The sequence below is a fragment of the Pipistrellus kuhlii genome, unplaced genomic scaffold, assembly GCF_014108245.1.
Source record: "Pipistrellus kuhlii isolate mPipKuh1 unplaced genomic scaffold, mPipKuh1.p scaffold_m20_p_9, whole genome shotgun sequence".
NCBI lineage: Eukaryota > Metazoa > Chordata > Mammalia > Chiroptera > Vespertilionidae > Pipistrellus > Pipistrellus kuhlii.
Window position 1 is genome coordinate 28153632 of NW_023425595.1, and position 19628 is coordinate 28173259.

Genomic DNA, 19628 nt, shown 5'->3' on the forward strand with positions numbered 1-19628 from the left:
TGTCATTTGAAGTATTTCAGTCACCTTTTTCCTGATTAGAGAAGACTTCCTTAGGCAGCTTAGTGTAGAGGGTTAGAGGTCACGCTCCGGAATCAAATTGCTTCCATTTAAACTGACTGTGCTACTTGCTCTCCGTGTCACAGGATGAGAATTTAAAAAATAAAAACAAAAAATAGCAACTACCCAATATGTTTACTGTGAGGATTAACAGGTTAGCAGGGCCTGGCACGTAGTAAGTATTTATAACCTTTATTATTGGTGTCATTATTACTAATCCTCCTCTTGTTTTGTCCATAGCATCTCCATTCTCCAGGTTCTTTAAGCCAAAAAGCCTGCAGCGGCCTTCACCTCGGGGAAGGACAGTCGCTGCCCCATATCTTGGAGTTTGCCTTCAGAATATCTGTTCCTCTTACCATGACTGGGCTCAGGTCTTCCTGCTCCCAGTTCCCACCTGACACCAGGCTCAGTCAGAACTTCCAGTACACCGTCACTCTCCTCCACCGTGATTCTCTATGACGTCTTCCCACCCCAGCCACTACTTGCTGCTTTGTTTTGTATACACATTTCTGTGCAGTTTCTCTCCTGCTATCCTTACATGCCATTACACACCTCTTTTGTCTTCAGTGGACTGTAAGCTCCTTGAAGATGGAGACCAGTCTTACTCCTCCTGTACTCTTGGCACCCAGCGAAAAGCCTCAAGTCAGGCAGGTGTTGTCAGGAAATATTCGGTGTTACTATTTTCCTGTTCCTACCCTGTCACCTGTCGGGATAACTGCTAACAGTCTCCTCCCCCGGCCTCCCCCGCTCTATTCTCCACTGGCTCCATCCTCACTCGGTTGTTCTTCCTTAAAGCATTGCATTGCTCAAACCCCAGGACGACGGCCTGTTGACTACCACGCTTTCTGTTTTGTTTATGTTTATCTGCTTGGTTTTCAAGGCTCCCACCAATATGGCCCCTTCCCAAATATCCACACACACCCTGATTTTCCCCATGAAACCCATTCCCACCCCAAAAAGAGAGAGTCTTGCAAACGCATCCTTTTCTGTTAGCTCTTGCTTCCTACCTAAGTTGGAACAGTCCCCTGTGGAAATCCTACCTGTCTTATTTAGGAATCCTCCTCTCACCGCCAGAGACTTCCATGGCTTTTCTTGGATTTTTAACTTTGTGAGCAAAGACCTCAGCCTTTAGGTATGTAGTCCTAGGTTACAGTCATTCCGACTATTACGTTACGCTCTGTGAGAGCCGTCATCGGGTAAGATGCTTTTGGCGGTAAGGAAGGAAAAAGGTCCAATCCAGATGGGTACCCTCAGTAAAAGCTCACGTAACTGAAGCTTCTCCTAAGGCTGCCCTAAGGCCTGGCTCGGCAGTCACCAGCCACCTGTGTACTTTAGGTCTCTCCCTTGTCTTCCTCTGGGAAGTTTCGGTGCCCCAGAACCACACACTTCCTTATTACTTCTAGCAGGAAAAAGGGTCTAGAACCCACGGTGTCCCCAGCAAAAGTCTGGAGCGCCCCGGAAACTGCGCCTCGCCAGTCCCTGCAGCCTGGAGGTCGGGATGTGCTGATGGACACGTTCCACCTGTGGAACTGCAGTACGTTCAGCCTCTCATAGCCACACGGACCCTCTAACAGAGACAGGAACTGGTGGTACAGGGGAATAGTAACGTGGGAGAGACACCCACGAATGTCCCTAGATGCTGTTTTGGTGTTTTCCACTTAACACTGCCGGGCACACAACCGGGTGCCCAAGGACTGACTGTCGGGTATCTCAAAATACCAGCCTCTCCTGTGGGTGTTCCTGAGAGCGGAAGCTAGAATTCTGTTCCCCTGGTCCCCGCTGTCCTCTCCCACCACCCCGAGTGGTCACCTCGCCTCTGCTTCTCACAGAGTCCTGTCTGCTACAGACAGACGTGCCCACACCTTCGTTACGTTGTTTTAAACTGCGAACAAGTTCTATGTGAGAGTTCCTAGTCCAGCCAGTGGCTCCCCTACCCAGCCTCCTGCTGTCTCAGGGTGGAGCCAGATCAAGAGTCCTGAGTCTGAGAGTCAGCCCCCACCCTCACAAGGTCCCCTGGGGCCCTTGAGGGCTTCCCACTATGGCTGGCTCTTCTGGGCACTGGGCAAGTCTCAGCTTTTGTGAACTGAAGCTACAATATCCTCCTCACCCCCTCTTCAAAGAGAAATATGGAGCGTAACACCCCCGCCCCTTCTCCCCCCACCTGCCTTCCCAGGCCCTCGGTCACCCCTCTGCACATGCCCAGTACACTCAGCCCACAGTGTTCCCCTGGCTCACACCCATGGCAACCTGCTTGGCAACCCGGAGTCAGTTGGGCTGAGGCCCGAGTCCAACTGTCAAAAGGGGCCAAGGCTGAGGTGGAGGAGGCCGGGCTGTGGGTAAGGCTTCCTGTGGGTTCAGGCCTGCGGGCCGGAGCAGGGCAGACCCTCACGGGCTCCGCTGGGCAGGGGCAGCGCGCTCACGGGCCCGAGTCACAGCTGCTGCCGCTGAGCAGGCAGGGCGGCCACAGCCTGGGATCTCAGCGGGCCTGGGGCTGAGCTGGTCCTCCAGGTGACCGGGTCGGGAGGGGAGGCTGGCTTGCGCCGGGGGTCCGTTTGTCATCGGGGTTAGGATTTGTGAAGCGAAGTATGGCCTTCCCCTCAGAGGTCCCTACACTTTGGGAGGAGGGGAGGAAAACGAACATAGGCATTGAGCTAGGTATATGCCAGGTGCTTTCCATGTACCATCCCCTGAGCGGTAACAGGCGCACAGCTGAGGCGATCACACAGGCTGAGAAGGGTTTAAAGCTGTCTTCTCCACAATCCCAGCTCTCGCTCTCTCCTGAACTGAGGTTCCCAGGACACCCTGCGCGTCTGTGGGAGCGAGTGGGTCCGCAGAGCGGCTGCTGGCCCCTGGCCACTCACCGTGTCCTCTGCTGGGCTGTGGGCTGCGACTCGGACAACGAAGTGCTCGTTCCAGGTGGTGCCTCCGAAGAGAAGGCCATGGAACCCTCCGGAGCGCCTGGGGGGCCTCTGCCCAAGTACTGCAGCGTGGCCACCGCCCTGGAGGCCCCCGCCTGGGCCGGCGCTGCTCCTTCCTGGAACCTGGCCTTCAGCTGCCCCTTGGCCCTCCAAGCTCCCTGGCTCGCCTGGCACAGCCCTCTCACCAGGTACCGCTCTCTGCCCCTCTCGGGGAAGTGGTGTGCGCCTTCCTTTTTCCTCTCTGTCCTGTGGCTCTAGATTAGGGGTGTCGAACTCAATCAGAGAAGGGGCCAAAATCTAAAATCCAGCCTAAATCGCGGGCCGAATGGTTTACTGAACAGTCATAAACTGTCATTGTGATGGAAACGCAGCGGAGTGCAGTGATGACAGCGCCGTGCGGGCCACATTGCAAGGCCTGGCGGGACGGATTTGGCCCGCGGGCCTTGTGTTTGACACATGTGCTCTAGATAGTGCACCGTGAGGGAGAGACCTCGCTTCCTGGGAAGGCCAAGGGGCTCTTCACTGTGTGGGCTATGATTTGCTGAAGGTATTCCGTGACCCCAGTCTAAACAGTGCTCCCGGCGACCGCAAGGGCTGGCCTGGCTTTGGTCCCGCCTTGTGGCCGAGTGGCAGGCATCAGAGCTGGCACATGGGAGAGAAAGCTGTCGGGCATCTCCAGTTACAAAGTTTCTAGACCATTTTTTTAAAGTATTTTTTAAATATGTAATTGTTTCTAAATATATTTTATTGATTTTTTACAGAGAGGAAGGGAGAGGGATAGAGAGCTAGAAACATCGATGAGACAGAAACATCGATCAGCTGCCTCTTGCACCCCCCCTCCCCCCCACTGGGGATGTGCCCGCAACCCAGGTACATGCCCTTGACCGGAATTAAACCTGGGACCCTTCAGCCGGCAAGCCGACGCTCTATCCACTGAGCCAAACCGGTGTTGGCTAAATATGTAATTTTTAAATTGATTTCAGAAAGGAAGGGATGAGAGAGAGAGAGAGAGAGAGAGAGAGAGAGAGAGAGAGAGAGAGAGAGAGAGAGAGAGAAACATTGATGGGCTGTTTTCTGCACACCCCACACTGGGGATCAAGCCCAGGCATGTGCCCTCACCAGGAATCACCACGTCCTCCTCATTCCTAGGTCGGCACTCAACCGCTGAGCCAGGCCAGCTGGGCTCTAGACTGTTTTATCACCCACCGTGCACTTGCTCTGGCACCACGTGAGAAACTAGAGTTTCTTCTGCCACCACGAGCTAAGCTGAGGTCTCCAGGCCCCTCCCCAGGTTCGCTCCGTTATCCTGGCTTTTCCTGAATAGTGTCCTCAGTCAGGTGCCTAAGAAGGGGGAAGGCACCTACCAGCCCCTTCCAGCTGTGTAAGTCCCGGGGCTCATGCCCATGCTACTCAATCCAGTCTGCCCAGGTTCCGGACATGCCAGCTTGCACTCTTAATAGTGCCTTTCTTGCTCCTCCTATGTGGGCCATCTCACGCAAAGCCAGCAGTAAGCATCCCTGCATCCATGCTCACCCACAAAAGTAAACAGCTCCTTCAGAAACCCAAACCCTGACTCAGCCATCATCTCCTCAGCCCTCCCCCACCTCCGCTGTGACCACAACATTCCCAGAACTAGCTTCTCCTTTTCTTCCGTCCCCACAGCCCCTTCTTCGGCTCCTCTGTGCTTCCCCTGCCCAGTCGCCCCTTCCTCCCTCTGACCCACTGCGCCAAGCCATCTTACACATTTCCCTTCTTTGTCATTTCCGCCCAAGCCTCCCCACCTCACCCTGGAATCCCACACACCCACTTGGTACCTACCTTCGCCGTGGTACCCTTTTCCAGGTGCGCAACCTAATCTCAGAACCAGCATTCACTGAGCACACCGAGGCTAAGGATCTTTGGATTACCCTGAAGCAATTCCCAGTCCTCAAACAATAGTTCCCTTCCCTGTCTTCTCCTCCTGCCCAGGCTCACAGTTTATCTCCCTGAAAGTCACTTTTTGTGTGAGGTCCCTACACTTTGGGAGGAGGGGAGGAAAAAGAACACACGCATTGAGCGAGGTATATGCCAGGTGCTTTCCATGTAGCTTTGTGTGTCACACACACGCCACGGTGCTGTGCAGACCTGCCTGTGGCGCGTGTTTCCTGATGTTTTTTAGGGATTGGCCTTCTCTACTCCCTAATTCCACTTGCTTTTTCCCAGATGTGCATCCTATCAACCACGTCTCCCCATGGCTGACCCAGCCCTGCAGGGGCCCGGCAGGCTGGGGAGAGTTGGAGACGCTGCTGGCACGTGGGTGCTGGCAAGACGGGGACCCGATGGCCTTTATCACCGGGCTCAGATAAAGCCTGCTCCGGAGGCAAGTGGTCTCCACCAGCGGGCGCACCTGCCCCTGCCCCTTCTCTGACGGCCCCCGTGGCTGAGGAACCCCTGGGTCCCGTCTCAGCCGTGGTTGTGGGGGACCGTGTGCTCCCGGTGGTACCCCCTCACGCCAGGTCGTCCTCTGAGCGCTTTCTTGCCCACAGCTGGAGAGGCAGGGCGCTCTGCTTGTGGAATTCGAGGCTCCCCTGGTCACAGGCCCACAGCTGCCAGCCCCGCGGCAGAGCGTGGTCTTAGGAGAGGATGTCGTCCGGTTCTCGCCGCCCGAGGGATCCTCCCTGCAGCCCGGGGACACGGTGCTGGCGCCCTGGGAGCCGGACGGACAGTGGTATGGCCCTGCCACTGTTTCGGGCTTGGAGGCGAGAGGCCCCCAGAGAGGTAAGGGAAGCTGCTCTGACCTACCAGCCCCGGAAGGAGCCAGCCTGGTGATCAGGCAGGAGGAGAGAGCAAAGGGTGTCTCTGTAGCTCAAGGGTCTTAGAGGCATTAAAAACAAAAAACAAAAACACCCCAAATCCTTGCCCTGGCCAGGCTGTTCAATGGTTAGAGCCACAGACTAAAGGGTCTCAGGTTCGATTCCAGTCAAGGGCACTTATGTCAGTTGCAGGCTCCATCCCCAGCCCTGGCTAGGGTGCATGTGGGAGGCAACCATCCATGTGTCTCCCTCTCTCAGATGTTTCTCTCTCTGTGTCCCCCTCCCACCCTTCCACTCTCTCTTTAAACATTAAAAAAAAAATCTTCGGGTGAGGATTAACAAAACACACACACACACACACACACACACACACACGCACACTCAAAACCCTTACCTCCTCACTTGCCGTTTAATCCTGGGGATGGTAACAGATATATAAATCATACCTTTCAGGTTAAAAGCTATTTTTCATCAGGGTACAAGCGCCTAAAGCTCTGTCTGTGTCGGTTAGCTAACCTAGGGCGGGAGCGGCGGGGTCAGCCTGGGTCACACCAGCACTCCTGGCCTGTCCCCACCACCCTGTCCAGAGACAGGGACAGGGACAGTTCCCTTCTGCAGGGCTGAATTCAGCATCACCGTAATTCAGAGAATGAGGGGAGGAGGTTCCCCCGGGAGAAGTGTGCATGAGAAGGCAGGTAGAACAGTGGAGTTTTGTCTTGTGGGGTAGGAGAACCCTTTTGCCACAATATGGAAGTGGTGGTTGTACTAAAATGTTGCCGTTTTCTATCATGCAGCATCTGAAGAAGAAATCACTGTCCACTTCTGGGATGGCAGGACCGCCACAGTGCCCCGGGGCGGGGTGTGGGGGGTGGCCCCTGCGGTCTGGAAGAAGGCCGTGGAGCGGCTGCATGGGCCTTTCACCAGCAGGCCCCCCGCCACCCTCCTCTGGGCCCCTTGCTGCTCTCTGCTGGGGCCGGGCGCTGGATATGTCACCCACGGGCTTCCCCTGGGCACCCCGTTCCTGTGCCCTCCCTGCCACCCCCGCGCCTGCTGCCAGCTGCTGTGCCAGGGCTGCCCCGGCTGCTGCTCTTTGGCTGGACCCACCTGGTGGCCTCTCAGCAGGACCTTGGGGGCCTCGGCCAGAGAACACCCAGAGGCGGAGCTAAAGCCTCTGCCCCTAGAGGCTCCCAAAAAGGAGAAAGTGGCTGTACTGGCTCCCATGGCTGTTTCTTCCTCCTCCTCCTCCTCCGCCTCCGCCGCCTCCTCCGCCTCCTCCTCCTCCGAAGGGGATTTAAAGAAAGATCTGGAGACAGGCCTCCCTCAGAGGCTGGTGGTGGACAGCACAGTCACCTCCGACCCCGTCCCTCCCGAGAAGACGCGGAGGAGGCAGGCGGGCCTGGGCCAGCCTGAGTGGCGGTACTGGAAGAGGAACGGGCCGGAGCCGCTTCCCGGGAAGCCAGGTACACCTCCTCCTGAGGCAGGGCCGCGGCCCTGGCTCCTTCCCTCCCGAGGGCCTGTCAGGAGTCTGAGCCATGTGACCACTAAGCTGGGGCTGGAAGTAAGACTTAGGAGTGTGGTCACGTTTGAAGGGGTGTCTGTGGTGAGAGCGAAAGGGTAGGTTTCCATTTAAGCAGTAAAGCTGGGCTGATTTTTATGCAAAGGTTTGCATCCCTATTGAACAACTGTCCTTAGTTCTTAGTCTCTCCAGACAGGGCACCGCCATTGTCTGTTAGTGCTGCCCCACTTCACACACACACACACACACACACACACACACACACCCGCACACCCGCCACTTTGTCCTTGGAGGCCTAGCTTTTTCTCCAGATGAATAATCAAAATGCCTGCAGGTGTTGATTAGTCTTCCACGCCTTGAAAAGCAGAGAAACAATATTTTAAACATTGGTCATCGGACCCTCCCCTCCAGAGGGCCCCTTCGGTACGTCAGAAGCAGGACGCTGCATCATGCTGCTGTTCTTTCCCGCTCAGAGGGAGGCGGTGTTCTTGCTGGCAGGCCGCAGCCACCTCCAGGGCTCTTCATCTCGAGCTAAGAGGGGGCTCTCCTTTAGGAACTGGGCCACTTGTTGCTCCCGGTAGAGGTGATTCTTGAAGCTGAACCATGAGAATCAGTGGACCTGTCTTCTGCCAGGACCCAATCCTGCACCCACAGCTGTGGATGCCTGAGATGGGGTGTGGAGAAAAAGGGGCCAGCCCCAGCCCCAGGCACAGACAGGGTACTACATACCACACTCAATGGTGTGTGCCCACCTCCAAACCTTGTATTCTTTAAAGGAAATGTGCAGTTTCGTCTCCTAACTGTGCCTGGCAGCCATCAGTACTGGTGCTGACAGTCAGTCTTGGGCTCCGCCTCAGGATCTGCCTCTTACCAATCCGCTCGTATGGGTCCCTCCGCCCTGCACACGTATCACTTTCAGCTATAGGCAGTGAGGTTCCTGTTCAGTCCTAACCTAGCGATCCTGGGAAAGCCAGACTGTTGGCTGCCGGCAGCTACATTGCTCTGCTCCCTTGCTTGTGGTTAACCAGGATTCAATCTGTAGTTTTAAAAGTCAGGAGGGGATGGATTTCCCTAACTTTTTAGATATTGCCCTACTCCTCAGGAAGTCGCAGGCCCTGCCCCACTCAACCTCTGAACTTTTCCCCATCAGCTTAGGATCTCCTCTTTCTGATCAATGTGACTGGTAAGCTCCTTCAGCTGGTGGTGATTGGTCACCTTTGCTTCCCCAACTGGCTGTTTTGAAAAATTGGTTTGATAGTCTACTCAATGCCAAACCTGGTGATCAGATACAACCTTCCTCAAAAACATAATAGCCAGGAATAATTAACAAAATCTATTTGTTCTTTAAACATAGAGAACAGTGCTAGGAGCTTAAGGGTAGTGAAGAGATTCTGTGGTCCTTGGTAGAGTTGTACTTAAGTCGTCCAGACTAATCCCACAGAACTGTGGCATCTTCGGCATCCCTCATTGAATTCTAGGTTTAGGCAAAAGATGCTGCAGCTTCCAGAAAGAAGAGAAGGGCCACAAGCAGCAGAGAGGACAAATGGCAGAAGGGGGACACACCAAGGAGCCGGTCCTGGAAGTAACCAACGCAAAGCCTCTACAGACCCTGCCAGACAAAGCGGAGCACGGGAAACTGAGTCAGGGGACCCCTGTGACACGTCAGAGACACCGGAATGCCTTAGACTAAACACCCTGAGGATCTAGGTAAAGCAACATGGCAGGGAAGCGGCTGCTTCCTTTCTTGTGTGTGGTGTTCCCCCCCCCCCCCCACCCCCCCAGTTTTAGCTGACTTTCAATATTATATTAGTTTCAGGTATACAGCAATTGGTTAGACAATTATATAATTTCTGAAGTGATACCCCAATACATCTAGTATTCACGGGCACCATACCAACAGTATTGTTGCACCTTTCAGTTTAGTTATTCATCTCGTTTTGAACATGTCTTTCCTCTGGAAAAAAAATGCCAGCATTTTATGTGATGAATTGAAATTCTAAGTTGAGCTATGTTAGCATTCCTAGTGAGAAACAGACTCCCATGGACATTTAAATGGAGATCCTTGCACCTCCCCAAGAAGTTATAACAATATTATTGACTATATTCCCTATGCTGTTCTTTATAGCCCCATGACTATTTTGTAACTATCTTGTTTGCACTTCTGAATTCTTGGGAAGGGGCTTCTTCTTCTTTCTTTTAAATATATATTATTGATTTTTTTTACAAAGAGGAAGGCAGAGGGATAGAAAGTTAGAAACATCGATCAGCTGCCTCCTGCACACCCACCACTGGGGACGTGCCCACAACCAAGGTGTTATGCCCTTGACCAGAACTGAACCTGGGACCTTTCAATCTTCAGGCCGACACTCTATCCACCGAGCCAAACCTCTTGTGGTGATATCCCCTTTGAAAATAAAGCCCATGGCTCCCCTTTCCAGAAAAATGCACATACCTATAATTATAAAAATGTTTTTTATTGAATTTAGTGAAAGGGAGATGGAGAAAGATAAACATTGATGTGTGAGAGAGAAATCAATTGGTTGCCTCCTGTATGCATCCCAACCAGGGACTGAACCTGCAATCTGGGTATGTGCCCTGACCAGGCTTTGAACCATTAACCTTCCAGTGCATGGGATGACACTCAACCAAACCACACTGGCCAGAGCACCCAGAATTTTGCATATAATTTCAAAAGGCTTACAGAACCTACAAAGGTCATTATAAACTTCTTGGGGAGGTGCAAGGATCTCCATTTAAATGTCCATGGGAGTCTGTTTCTCACTAGGAATGCTAACATAGCTCAACTTAAATAGAATTTCGATTCATCACATAAAATGCTGGCATTTTTTTCCAGAGGAAAGACATGTTCAAAACGAGATGAATAACTAAACTGAAAGGTGCAACAGTACTGTTGGTGTGGTAGCTTAAAAGTTAAGGACACATCTATGACTCTTTAAAATCAGTGACTTTTGATCCTTAAAATTACATCAGCATATGACCCTCAGGATTCTTTCTCTTATAGGAAGCAGAGTGAATACCTGAGGAAGAATTACAAAGTGGCTGGCAAAGCCTTCAGTGGTAGAGTCAGGACACAAATGACAGTCGCATAAGCAGCAGCATCTTCACCCCTTTTAAGACTTCCCTGCAGACGGGCGCAGGAAGGCACGGCCTGGCCAGGTCTCCCGCCTGGCGAGATGAGCGTGAGGATGCTGCTCCACAGAAGTCACAGGCCGTGGTCAGCCTGCTTTGGGCAGGTGTATCCACAGCCTCTCTGCCACCTTTTCTTATAAACCCACAATTGTACATGAATGACATTTTGTTGCTCTTAATATCAATAAAAAGGAATTCTCTTTATTTATAAATCTTTCCTTTTATTATCATAATTATCCTTTACTTGGAAAGCAAGCAGTAAAAACTATTCAGACAGCATCATTATTATTTTCAGGCAGAAGGTGAGAGGTTAAAAACTTTTGAGGTTAAAATAGGCACTGAAAGAGACAAGCTCCAGGTCTCAGGAAGGCTGACTTTAAGAGCAGGATTAATGTATGAATATTAACAGAATCATATGGTGGCTTTACTCTCCTTGGTACTTAAAAAAAAAGGCAATGTGATGGTCAACATCAGATGGGGAAAACCAAGTCCACACTCTGTCCTGAATCAACAGCCACCACTTGAGTCTTCTTGGTTAAGTCATTTGCACCCACAGTGACAGAATAGGTCCCTGGATACACTTCTATGTAGAGGTCCTTAGAGATGTTCTCAGCCTGGAAGGAAAGCGAATATTAGCGGTTTAGAAATTTTATATCCCAATGCCCAGGACACCTCCACCAGGCTTCCTTTGTGTCCAGAGGCCGGATGGAAGAAAGCATTCCTGTGGGAGATGGAGGTTCTGTTTTCAAGTCTCAGCCACACAATAGGACTATCCTTTAGGTAAGTCCCGGCGTCTCCTTCAGCTTGTTTCCTTATTCTAAGACTTCGGTAATACCTATCTCACATGTGAGAACACTCTGTAGATGCGCAAGTGTTATAGGAATATGAGTCATAAAAGGAACACTCTAGCTGGAGTAGAAAGATAAAAATTAGAAGAAAAGACTAAGGACATAGTTTTGGGGATCAGAAGCAGACACTTGTCGCACCAATGAGCAGTAATGGCACCTTGGAGTGACGAGAATCATTCTTTTTCACTGTGTTTTGCTAAATTCATTTTTAAGACAGTGAAACATGTCCTTTCTCCTAAGGCTGGGAATAGAACGAGTAGATTCCTTTCTGCATGCAGCAAGTCAGCTGTCTGGCAAAGCCCTCCCTGGGCAGACTTGTTCTCCTAATGGTGCAGGAACACTGGAGGCTGGAGTAGAGGGAAAGCTTTATGTTTGAGCTGAGCTGAGCTGAGCACAAACCTCCAATGACAGACTTCATGCAAGGCGGGGAAGTGGTCACGGCAGGTGTGCAGGCAGCGGGGTCGTAGCTCAGACAGAGCCGTCATTAAGAGCCCGGCTCATGCACGAGATGCCACTCATGCTTACTCAGTGCTCAGAGGAGCTGCAGGCAGAGCTGTCACTCTCACCACCACACTCAGTGGGGGAAACCAAGCCCTGGCCAGCAAATTCCACTAGGAGGATAAATGCTAATTTGTATACTTGCTCCCCCTCCACATGAAAGCTAGATTTGAAGCCAATTTTTCTCAAAGCTGCTTTATGTTATAGCCTTCATGTTTACCCGTTACTGCAAAATCAGGGGTCTAGTCTAGTATAATTTAACAGATGTGACTGTATGGGACAACACCACAACTATTTATTGGTTATCAACTATGTAAATAAAAGTAGGTTTCAGAAAATACAGCTGTATCAAAATTGCAGAAAGCCAAGGACACCTCATTTGTCCTGAAAAAAGAAAACCCGGGGAGTAAGATCAGTATCTGTGCTTCCCACACTGTGAACATCTGGAAGATAAGAATTACCAAAAGCCAGCAGGTTTCGGAGGCATCTAAGCCTAACTAAATTCTAGTGTATCCTGAATCCTGGCTAGCACACTGTAGACAAACAAAAACTAAATAAATGATTACAGCAAACTGCTGGAGTTCCTTCCCTCAGATTTCCAGCCCTGGCCAGATTTCCTGAATTTAGAAACTAATGATCACTTTATCCTAAAATGAGAAACCCGTCCCTATGTTTTTACAGAGAAACATTAGTGGAAAATAGGAACAAGTCCCCTCGAATGTTTTGGAACCTGATCTAACCAAGTGTATGTTTCAGAACTGTAGTGATGGTATTCACTTTGTAAGCAGAGGGGTCAGGCCGCTCCTGCTGCTCCAACAGATGGTGGAATTCCAGCAGGACCCACCAGCGCAGCTGAGCTGTAGGAACTGAGATGCGAATACTTCGCATTCTTTCCAACCCAACCATGAGCCCAGGCACAGAGCACCCCTGAAGCTTCCCGTGGGGGAAGGATACCAAGGAAACATTTTATACTGAACCACAATGTGTGCCCTTGCACAAGGATAAAAACATCCCAATGTGAAAATACTGCGGGCCCAGTGCAAAGAGCTCTAGAGTCACCAGGTCGATTGGTTCATGAAATGGCCGTGAGGGGAGGCCAGCGGGGACACCGGGAGCTCTGTACTCACAGGCTGGGCTGCCTCTGGCGTACACTTCGTGGCTGGACAGGGGCCTCCAAAACCAAGGGGCGTTTCTTGTCTCTGGAGAAACAAGCAGAAACATTAGAGCCCAGATTCTGACTTCTGGATAACAGAGAGACAGCTGCTTCTACTTTATGAGGAACTAACCATTGTTCCTTCCATTTTTCTAAGTTGTCACCTAAATTATTAAGGCTTTTAGTGAATCCCATGGGGCTTTTTTAGATGTTCACCATGATTATTTTTTATCCTCCTTGGGGTTTGGAGTCAGATAAACCCGAGTTTGAATCCTATGTCTGCTCTTCGCTGAGAAGCGCAGATTAATTTCAGCCTTGCTTTCCTCACTAATAACATGGGGGCACTAGATTTCAGGGAAGATTTAAAGTGTAGCAGTGCCTGACACTTAATAGGCTCTCAGAAAATAGATTATTTACTGTGCTTGTCTTGAGAGTGGGGGTGCTAGTAGGAAAGTCAATTTCCCTTAGAGGCACCAACTCACATCTATAGGAAAGAATGGGCGGGATAGGAATCAATCCTGATCACATGTAACCCCCTTATCAGGCCAGAAAAGGGGAGCCAGGGCTCAGGCTGTGGTGTACTCTTCATATCTCAAGGCCTGGGAAACAAGAGGGACTTCCAAGCGTGCATCCAGCTCTCACCCCTCTCTCTGTGGCCACACTTGCATTCTTGCCCTGACCCACAGGCCAGAGAAGCCAGAGATCCAACTGTGGACTGAACTCTGGATTTAAGTTCACTGTCTCTGAGTACAACTGGTAGTTTAAAAATAAAAACAAAACCATCTACTCTCCTCAAAAACAACTACGAAGGATTTCTGTTGAATCCACTTAACAAGCAGAATATTTGTCTTTCCCAGAATGACGTGTGGTAAAAAACAAGTAAGTTTGTAGTGAGAGGCCTGTGATATTATCTTTAGGAAAAGTATCTTGTTATAGAGACATCCTCCTTGAACTTCCTTTTTTTTAAATTACCAAAGACATGACAGGTGTTGATAGCTTAAGAGTAAAATATGTGCTTATGGAAAATCTCTTTTTTATCCCTACATATAGAAGAGGATATCTGAAGCTCTCTTCAATAACCTGCCCAAGAATCCCGTGGCCCAGGATTGCGGTTTCATCGGAAGATCCCACGGTGGCATCAGTCTTATATTTTGGACATGATCGTGGCTGTTAAGTTCTCAAAGACTGGGGGTTGAGACATTTCTGTGAGCACTGTAATGCTGAGTCACACAGGCATCCAGTAATATAGATCCAGCAGGAGCTCCCAGACCTCGAGAGGCTGGGTGCACAGCACAGGACATGAGGATACACACCTGGCCATCCCCGTGGTCTGAGCACAAGTGCATCTGTGACTTCCCTCTGTGGTAACGATAGACGTGGGTTGCCCCTCCTTCCTCTGGCACAGATGAATAATATTTCTAGAGAAGTAACATGAAAGATGTTGGGTAACCAAATAGATACATTTTTAAAAAAAACTGTACTTGGGCAAAATATGGTTAAGAAGGGAAACAAAAGAGCAAAGGTAAGTTACCTGCCTGCTCGACAGGCCTCTGAGGTCATCTAACAAATCTTAGCCCATGTAAAGGAAACTGCCTTTGGCATCACTTTGCTGCCATCTGCTGCCTCTGTAGGGCAAGAACTCTGGCCAACTAAAGCTGGGCAGGGCGTGCTCTCTGCCAGCTTAAATTTTCTTAACTGGGCCCCCAAGTCAAATACATATGCCCTTTCACCTCCTCTCATGACAAGTTCTAATGAACAGTTCTGTGCTTATTGTCTAAGTCTCAAACAAGGACAAGGGAAGAGAGGGGTGCATCTCGAGATGTGGAAATACAACGGAAGTGTAACATAAATCCAAGAGCTATGCAGTCAGTTCTCCCCTGTGGAGTAAGGGGGTAAGATCTCCAATTTAAGGAGAATAATCCAAATTATATTTTTCTTGTCTACTTCCTTTCCCCCCTTGCAGTTAACCTTAGCTGTGCCCTTGATTATGACTAAAGATGAGGACATCACTAGCCTGCTTGTTTTGAACACAGCGTAGGGTCAGCGTGGAAGGCATGAGACCAAAAGAATGAGAAGCAGAGGAACACTTCAAGACATGGGTCCATGATGCACCTTAGGGGCTACTTTAACATTGTGAAGGCAAACTCAGAATACTGTTCTTAATTCTCTCTCGGAAAGCCAGAGGGTTCTGAGGCTCCATTCCATAACGGATACTTGAACCGAAAACCACAATGAAGAACACCAATTTGCTAAACCTCAAACCAAAGACAAATATTATTCCTTTTACTGAGCCATGAACCAAAGTTTAAGTTGGTCACTTTATAGTAGAGCCCAAGTTTTGAATTTTTCTAAAACCATTTAACAGAATAAGAACATAAAAATATTCTCTGAACTCTTATCTCATTGGTTGGAATTCTGTTCTTGGGAGTCACAGGGGTTTTATAAAAGATGTAGAAAGGTTAGTGATTTTTTGAAATCTTAACATATTAAGTTGAAAAGCAGGACAGAAACAAGGTATTTTCCTCCTTCTTCCTTACAGACCAGCATCCTTACAACCTCATTGGAATCATAAAAAAAGTTAAGGGTGGAAGAGACCCAGTCTGTTGTAATTCTTAGATGATAGAGTGCCTTCACCCTAACCAGTTTGGCTCAGTGGATAGATCCTTGGCCTTTGGATTCCGGTCAAGGACATGTACCTTGGTTGCAGGCACATCCCTAGTAGGGGGTGTGCCGGAGGCAGGTGATTGATGTTTCTCTCTCATCAATGTTTCTAACTCTCTCTCCCCTTCCCTTCCTCTCTGTAAAAAATCAATGAAATATATTAATAATATAGTGCCTTCCATGCAGGTGATTTCTTTGATGTTGGCTGGCCTGCCTCCCCCATTCTCTCAAAGTACTTAAAGATGACATTAGTATATAGTTTTGAGAAGAGGGTCTTAAAAACCCTTGCTCAGCCATTTCAATGAATGGTACCAAAAAATCCCAAGTCCCTCACTCATGCTACAATTTATGATAATTTCTGATGTTCCTTTCTCAGTGGAAACAAAAAAAGAGACAGTAAAGGCTGGCAAGGATTTGAGAGACCTTCATTTTTTTCCATGGGGAAGGGAAGGGCGACTACTGGCCGAAGGCATTACAGTCAGTATGTGGCAGAACCTGGGTATGATTCCTGGGAGGCTGCTCCTGCCATTAAGCCACACTCTGCCGGTGCTGCATCTTTATGGCCATCAAACCCACATGGGGCTGCTTAAAAACGGCATTACCAGGCACATGAAACAGGTCAAATTCCTAAAATAGGAATTATGTTTTGATACATTTTGAAAACAGAGAGGCTCAGTTCCAGTTTATGGTTGACCCTACTGATTTTTTTTAAGACTCCATTTTTTTTAAGACCCCATGTTAAAAATGGCAAATATATGGATTTGATTTAGAATTCAGCTTTTTTAGAATTAAGCTTTTTTTCTCCTACTAGTCAGAAACAATAGTGAGAGCAGAGACCTTTTCTGACTTGTTCACCGCTGAATCCTCAACAATTACTGAATGCATTCAAACAAATATGTGTTGAATGAATTCTAACATGGATTTATCAGCTGATTTAAATCCCTGAGTGATTATAATCCACCCCCAAAGTCGGAGCAGTGTGAACTGACAGTCTCCAGATTCTCCTTAAATTCCACAAAGACCCACTTTGTGGTCCATCCCCAGGCAGGACAGGGCATGGCCTCAGCTTACACCAACTTACCCCACACTGACTTGAAGTGTAGTCCATGAATTCAGCCATCGTTCTGAAAGAAGCACTGAGGGTTGCGCTTCTTTCTTCTCTCTATTTGAATAAACAGCAAATCACAGGTGAGATCTGGTATTCCCTACTGGAGAGTGCAGTCATTTAGGGAATAGCTTCCTTTTAACTTTTTGAAAGGCTTAGAAACTAAGTCAATAAGAAGGATCTTACTGAGAAAGAATTCCAACTCCACAAGGAATCCATGCAATTTACCCAGGACAAAGACTGGTTTGCAGGCGTTCTTCTAATACCAGATGGTAGCAAGTAGTATATATTTTTTGTAATAAAGTAACTAACCAGGGCTGAGCAGCATCCTAAAGCTACCCAATAATGATCTGTCAAATGTGAAGAGGTTTCAAAGGGCTTTTCCAGTTCGTGTCCTGATACTTGACAGCTTTCGCCAAGAACAAGATCCCTCAGCTGCTTCCGTGTGGCCTACGCCCAGGGCCCCCGAGCGAATGAATGGGCCGATCCCCGGCGCAGGGGCCCTCACCTCTCCCGGGAGAAGGCGCTGGGGGCCGGTCGCGGGCCATCTTTCTCGGCAGGGCCGCTCCGGGAAAATGCCCCCCACGTTGCTTCTGGCAAGCTCCAGAGAATGCCAGTCCACTGCCCTCCTCTTAGCCCGCTTCAGCACTTCTTGACCCAGCCTCGCCGAGCGCTGCAGGGAACGCCGGTCCAACCCATTCAGCGCCGCGACCGCCAAATAGTTCTCCATGTCTACCTAAGCGGGTACATATACACACACACCTAAGGGCGAGTTAGCCCGCAGCCGCGACCCGGCTCCAGAACCGGGTCGAAGCCGGGGCCTCAACCTCCCCAGCGACCAGCGCTCCCGGCTCCGCCCCCCACGCGTTCTCCAGCGGCTGCCGGGTCGGGGCAAGCCGGTGCGCGCAGACCCCCTCCATTTCCGTCTCCCCCTGCCCTCAGAGGAAGCCCTCACCCAGCCCATCCCTCAAGGCGCATGCGCCCCACGCTTGGGGGCGGGGCCTGGAGCACTCAGCGCCGGCGCAGCAGGAGGGTGAAGAAGGCGGGGCGGAGCGGTGGGACGCAGGCTATTGGTGGGTGTGTCGAGAGGCGGGGCGCGCGTTCTACGCCGGACACGCCCCCTGCGTACGGCGCGCGGCCCCTGCGTGGGGTAGCGAGCGGAGCAGGAGGCAGAGCGCCAGAGGCGTGCGGGGCGTGGTGGTCGATGTATCCTGCAGCCAGGGCGGCGAGGTGCGCGCTGTTGGGGGAGGCCCCGGGCCTTGGGACCTGGCCCTTGGAAAGTCATCTCCACCGTTTAACATAATGAATGAAACTTGGTCCAAAGTCAGGTGGTCTCCTGTTGGGCTGAGAAGTTGTGGGAATGAGACTCGTGTGTGTCCGGTTTCCTCTTTCTGCCCGGTCAATATTGGGGGATGTAGCTACTTTTATTTGAAGAGATGGCTAGGATGGGCCAAACAGTACGGCTGCCAAAGTGGCCTTCGGAGAAGGGAGTCAGTTCAGCAGGGGTGGGGGTTGGGAGAAATCTTCAGCCATTAGTCCGAAGGCAGGTATTTCTGGCCCCCAGGACCAGAGGGTAATCTTAAGGGGCAACTTCCTTACCCTTCCAGCGGAAAGGACGGACTCACACATTTGTGTGAGTTAAACCCACCTTTTAAGAATAGCTGAACCATGTGCATGTAAGGAATTGTGCATTGTTACCTTCCACATCATTCCACTCGGATATTGGAGAGATGCAGCCCAAGGTCTCTCTGCTAATTAGTGATTCCTCCCCGTGTGCAACAAAGCACTGATGCTCAGGGACCGCTTTAAGAGACACGGACATTAAATGCTCCCCTGGGCTTCTCAACCGATGGCTTCCTTAGCAGTTCTTAGCTAAACCACCTGTGTATCAGGATTCATAAGCATTTTTGCTCATGTTCTGCTTTCAAAAAGCTGACAATTGTTTAAATTATGGCTCTGTCATTTTGGCTGTGTGATTCTGGGTAAACTATTTTAAATCCTTTGAACCTCACTGTAATCCATACTTGGGGATACGAAGAGTACCAATCTCCCTACTGTAAGCTTCCTTTACTAGTTGTAAAGAAGGTGCATCTAGTGTTTTATCTGTCACAGAAGAGGCTAAAAATCGCTATTGTATATTGGGTTGCTGTGAGAATTCTGTGAAGTAATTCCTGTAAAATGCTTAGCACAATGCCTTGCAAAGAATAGGTGCTCCATACATTTAGTTAGAATTAATATGTACCAGGCACTATCTTAGGAGTGTGGAGAATGGAAAATGGGTCAGACTAAAGGAAAATAAGAAAAAACAAAACAAAATCTGTAGTGTCGGGAATAAAATGTGACTTGTCATAGGACTAAAACAGATAAAGTGATACGAAGCCCAGAGGAGAAAGAGATTGTGATTGGTTGGGGGGATCAAAGAAGGCTTTGTGGAGAAGGAATTATTTCAGGTAGACCTTGAAGTGTGGCCTAGGAATTAATGAAAAAGGGAATAGCTAAGATACCTATAACTGTTTTTGTAATGAGTGTGGTTAGGGATGAGATAATTTTGTTATTACTTATGAACTTTAAGATCCTGGCGCCATAAATTTTAGCTCTATCTGTATAACCATGATCAGGTTACTTAACTGTTCTATATCTCAGTTTTGTTATCTATAAAACTAGAGGCCCGGTGCATGAAATTCATGCACTGGGGGGCAGAGTGTCCCTCAGCCTAGCCTGCACCCTCTCCAACCTGGGAGCCCTTGGGGGATGTCCAACTGCCAGTGTTGGATCGGGCCTAAACTGGCAGTCAGATATCCCTCTCATAATCCAGGACTGCTGGCTCCTAATTGCTTGCCTGCCTGATCGCCCCTAACCACTTCAGCCTGCCAGCCTGATCACCCCTTAAACACTCATCTGCCAGCCTGATCAACGCCTAACTGCTCCCC

The 19628-nt window shown here is 49.8% G+C and overlaps 2 protein-coding genes across 8 annotated transcripts; one reads left to right on the forward strand and one right to left on the reverse strand.

The window, feature by feature from the left end:
• Window positions 1-89: 89 nt before the first annotated feature.
• On the forward strand, window positions 90-10637 carry CUNH11orf16 (chromosome unknown C11orf16 homolog). 6 transcript variants are annotated; one of them, XM_036427247.2, is made up of 7 exons: window positions 90-3163; window positions 5178-5334; window positions 5501-5732; window positions 6562-7005; window positions 7036-7227; window positions 8768-8998; window positions 10307-10637. In XM_036427247.2, exons 1-6 carry the CDS (start codon window positions 2643-2645, stop codon window positions 8971-8973), a joined length of 1752 nt encoding a protein of 583 aa, XP_036283140.1. In that variant the 5' UTR covers window positions 90-2642; the 3' UTR covers window positions 8974-8998; window positions 10307-10637. The 6 variants fall into 6 exon arrangements, with proteins under 6 accessions (XP_036283140.1, XP_036283141.1, XP_045433830.1 ...); XM_036427248.2 differs by having other exon boundaries at window positions 6562-7002; XM_045577874.1 differs by having other exon boundaries at window positions 90-1189; window positions 2974-3163; window positions 6562-7227.
• Window positions 10634-17719, reverse strand: AKIP1 (A-kinase interacting protein 1). Of its 2 annotated transcripts, XM_036427251.2 has the most exons (6): window positions 17654-17719; window positions 17207-17434; window positions 16675-16755; window positions 14246-14350; window positions 12907-12978; window positions 10634-11047 (listed from the first exon to the last, which is right to left on the reverse strand). In XM_036427251.2, the coding sequence occupies exons 1-6, from the start codon at window positions 17660-17662 to the stop codon at window positions 10904-10906; spliced, it is 639 nt and encodes a 212-aa protein (XP_036283144.1). In that variant the 5' UTR covers window positions 17663-17719; the 3' UTR covers window positions 10634-10903. The 2 variants fall into 2 exon arrangements, with proteins under 2 accessions (XP_036283144.1, XP_036283145.1); XM_036427252.1 differs by lacking the exon at window positions 12907-12978.
• Between the last annotated feature and the right edge of the window lie 1909 nt (window positions 17720-19628).

Excerpts from the sequence above, each read along its gene's own strand:
- CUNH11orf16 (XM_036427244.2), top strand. The coding sequence starts at position 2,643 with ATGGCCTTCCCCTCAGAGGTCCCTACACTTTGGGAGGAGGGGAGGAAA. Across the intron at positions 3,164-5,177 it reads TGGCACAGCCCTCTCACCAG|ATGTGCATCCTATCAACCAC; the intron begins GTACCGCTCTCT and ends GCTTTTTCCCAG. Across the intron at positions 5,733-6,561 it reads GGCGAGAGGCCCCCAGAGAG|CATCTGAAGAAGAAATCACT; the intron begins GTAAGGGAAGCT and ends TCTATCATGCAG.
- AKIP1 (XM_036427251.2), bottom strand. Across the intron at positions 14,351-16,674 it reads ACACTTCAAGTCAGTGTGGG|AAATATTATTCATCTGTGCC; the intron begins GTAAGTTGGTGT and ends TTACTTCTCTAG. Across the intron at positions 11,048-12,906 it reads CGCCAGAGGCAGCCCAGCCT|GCTGAGAACATCTCTAAGGA; the intron begins GTGAGTACAGAG and ends CTTTCCTTCCAG.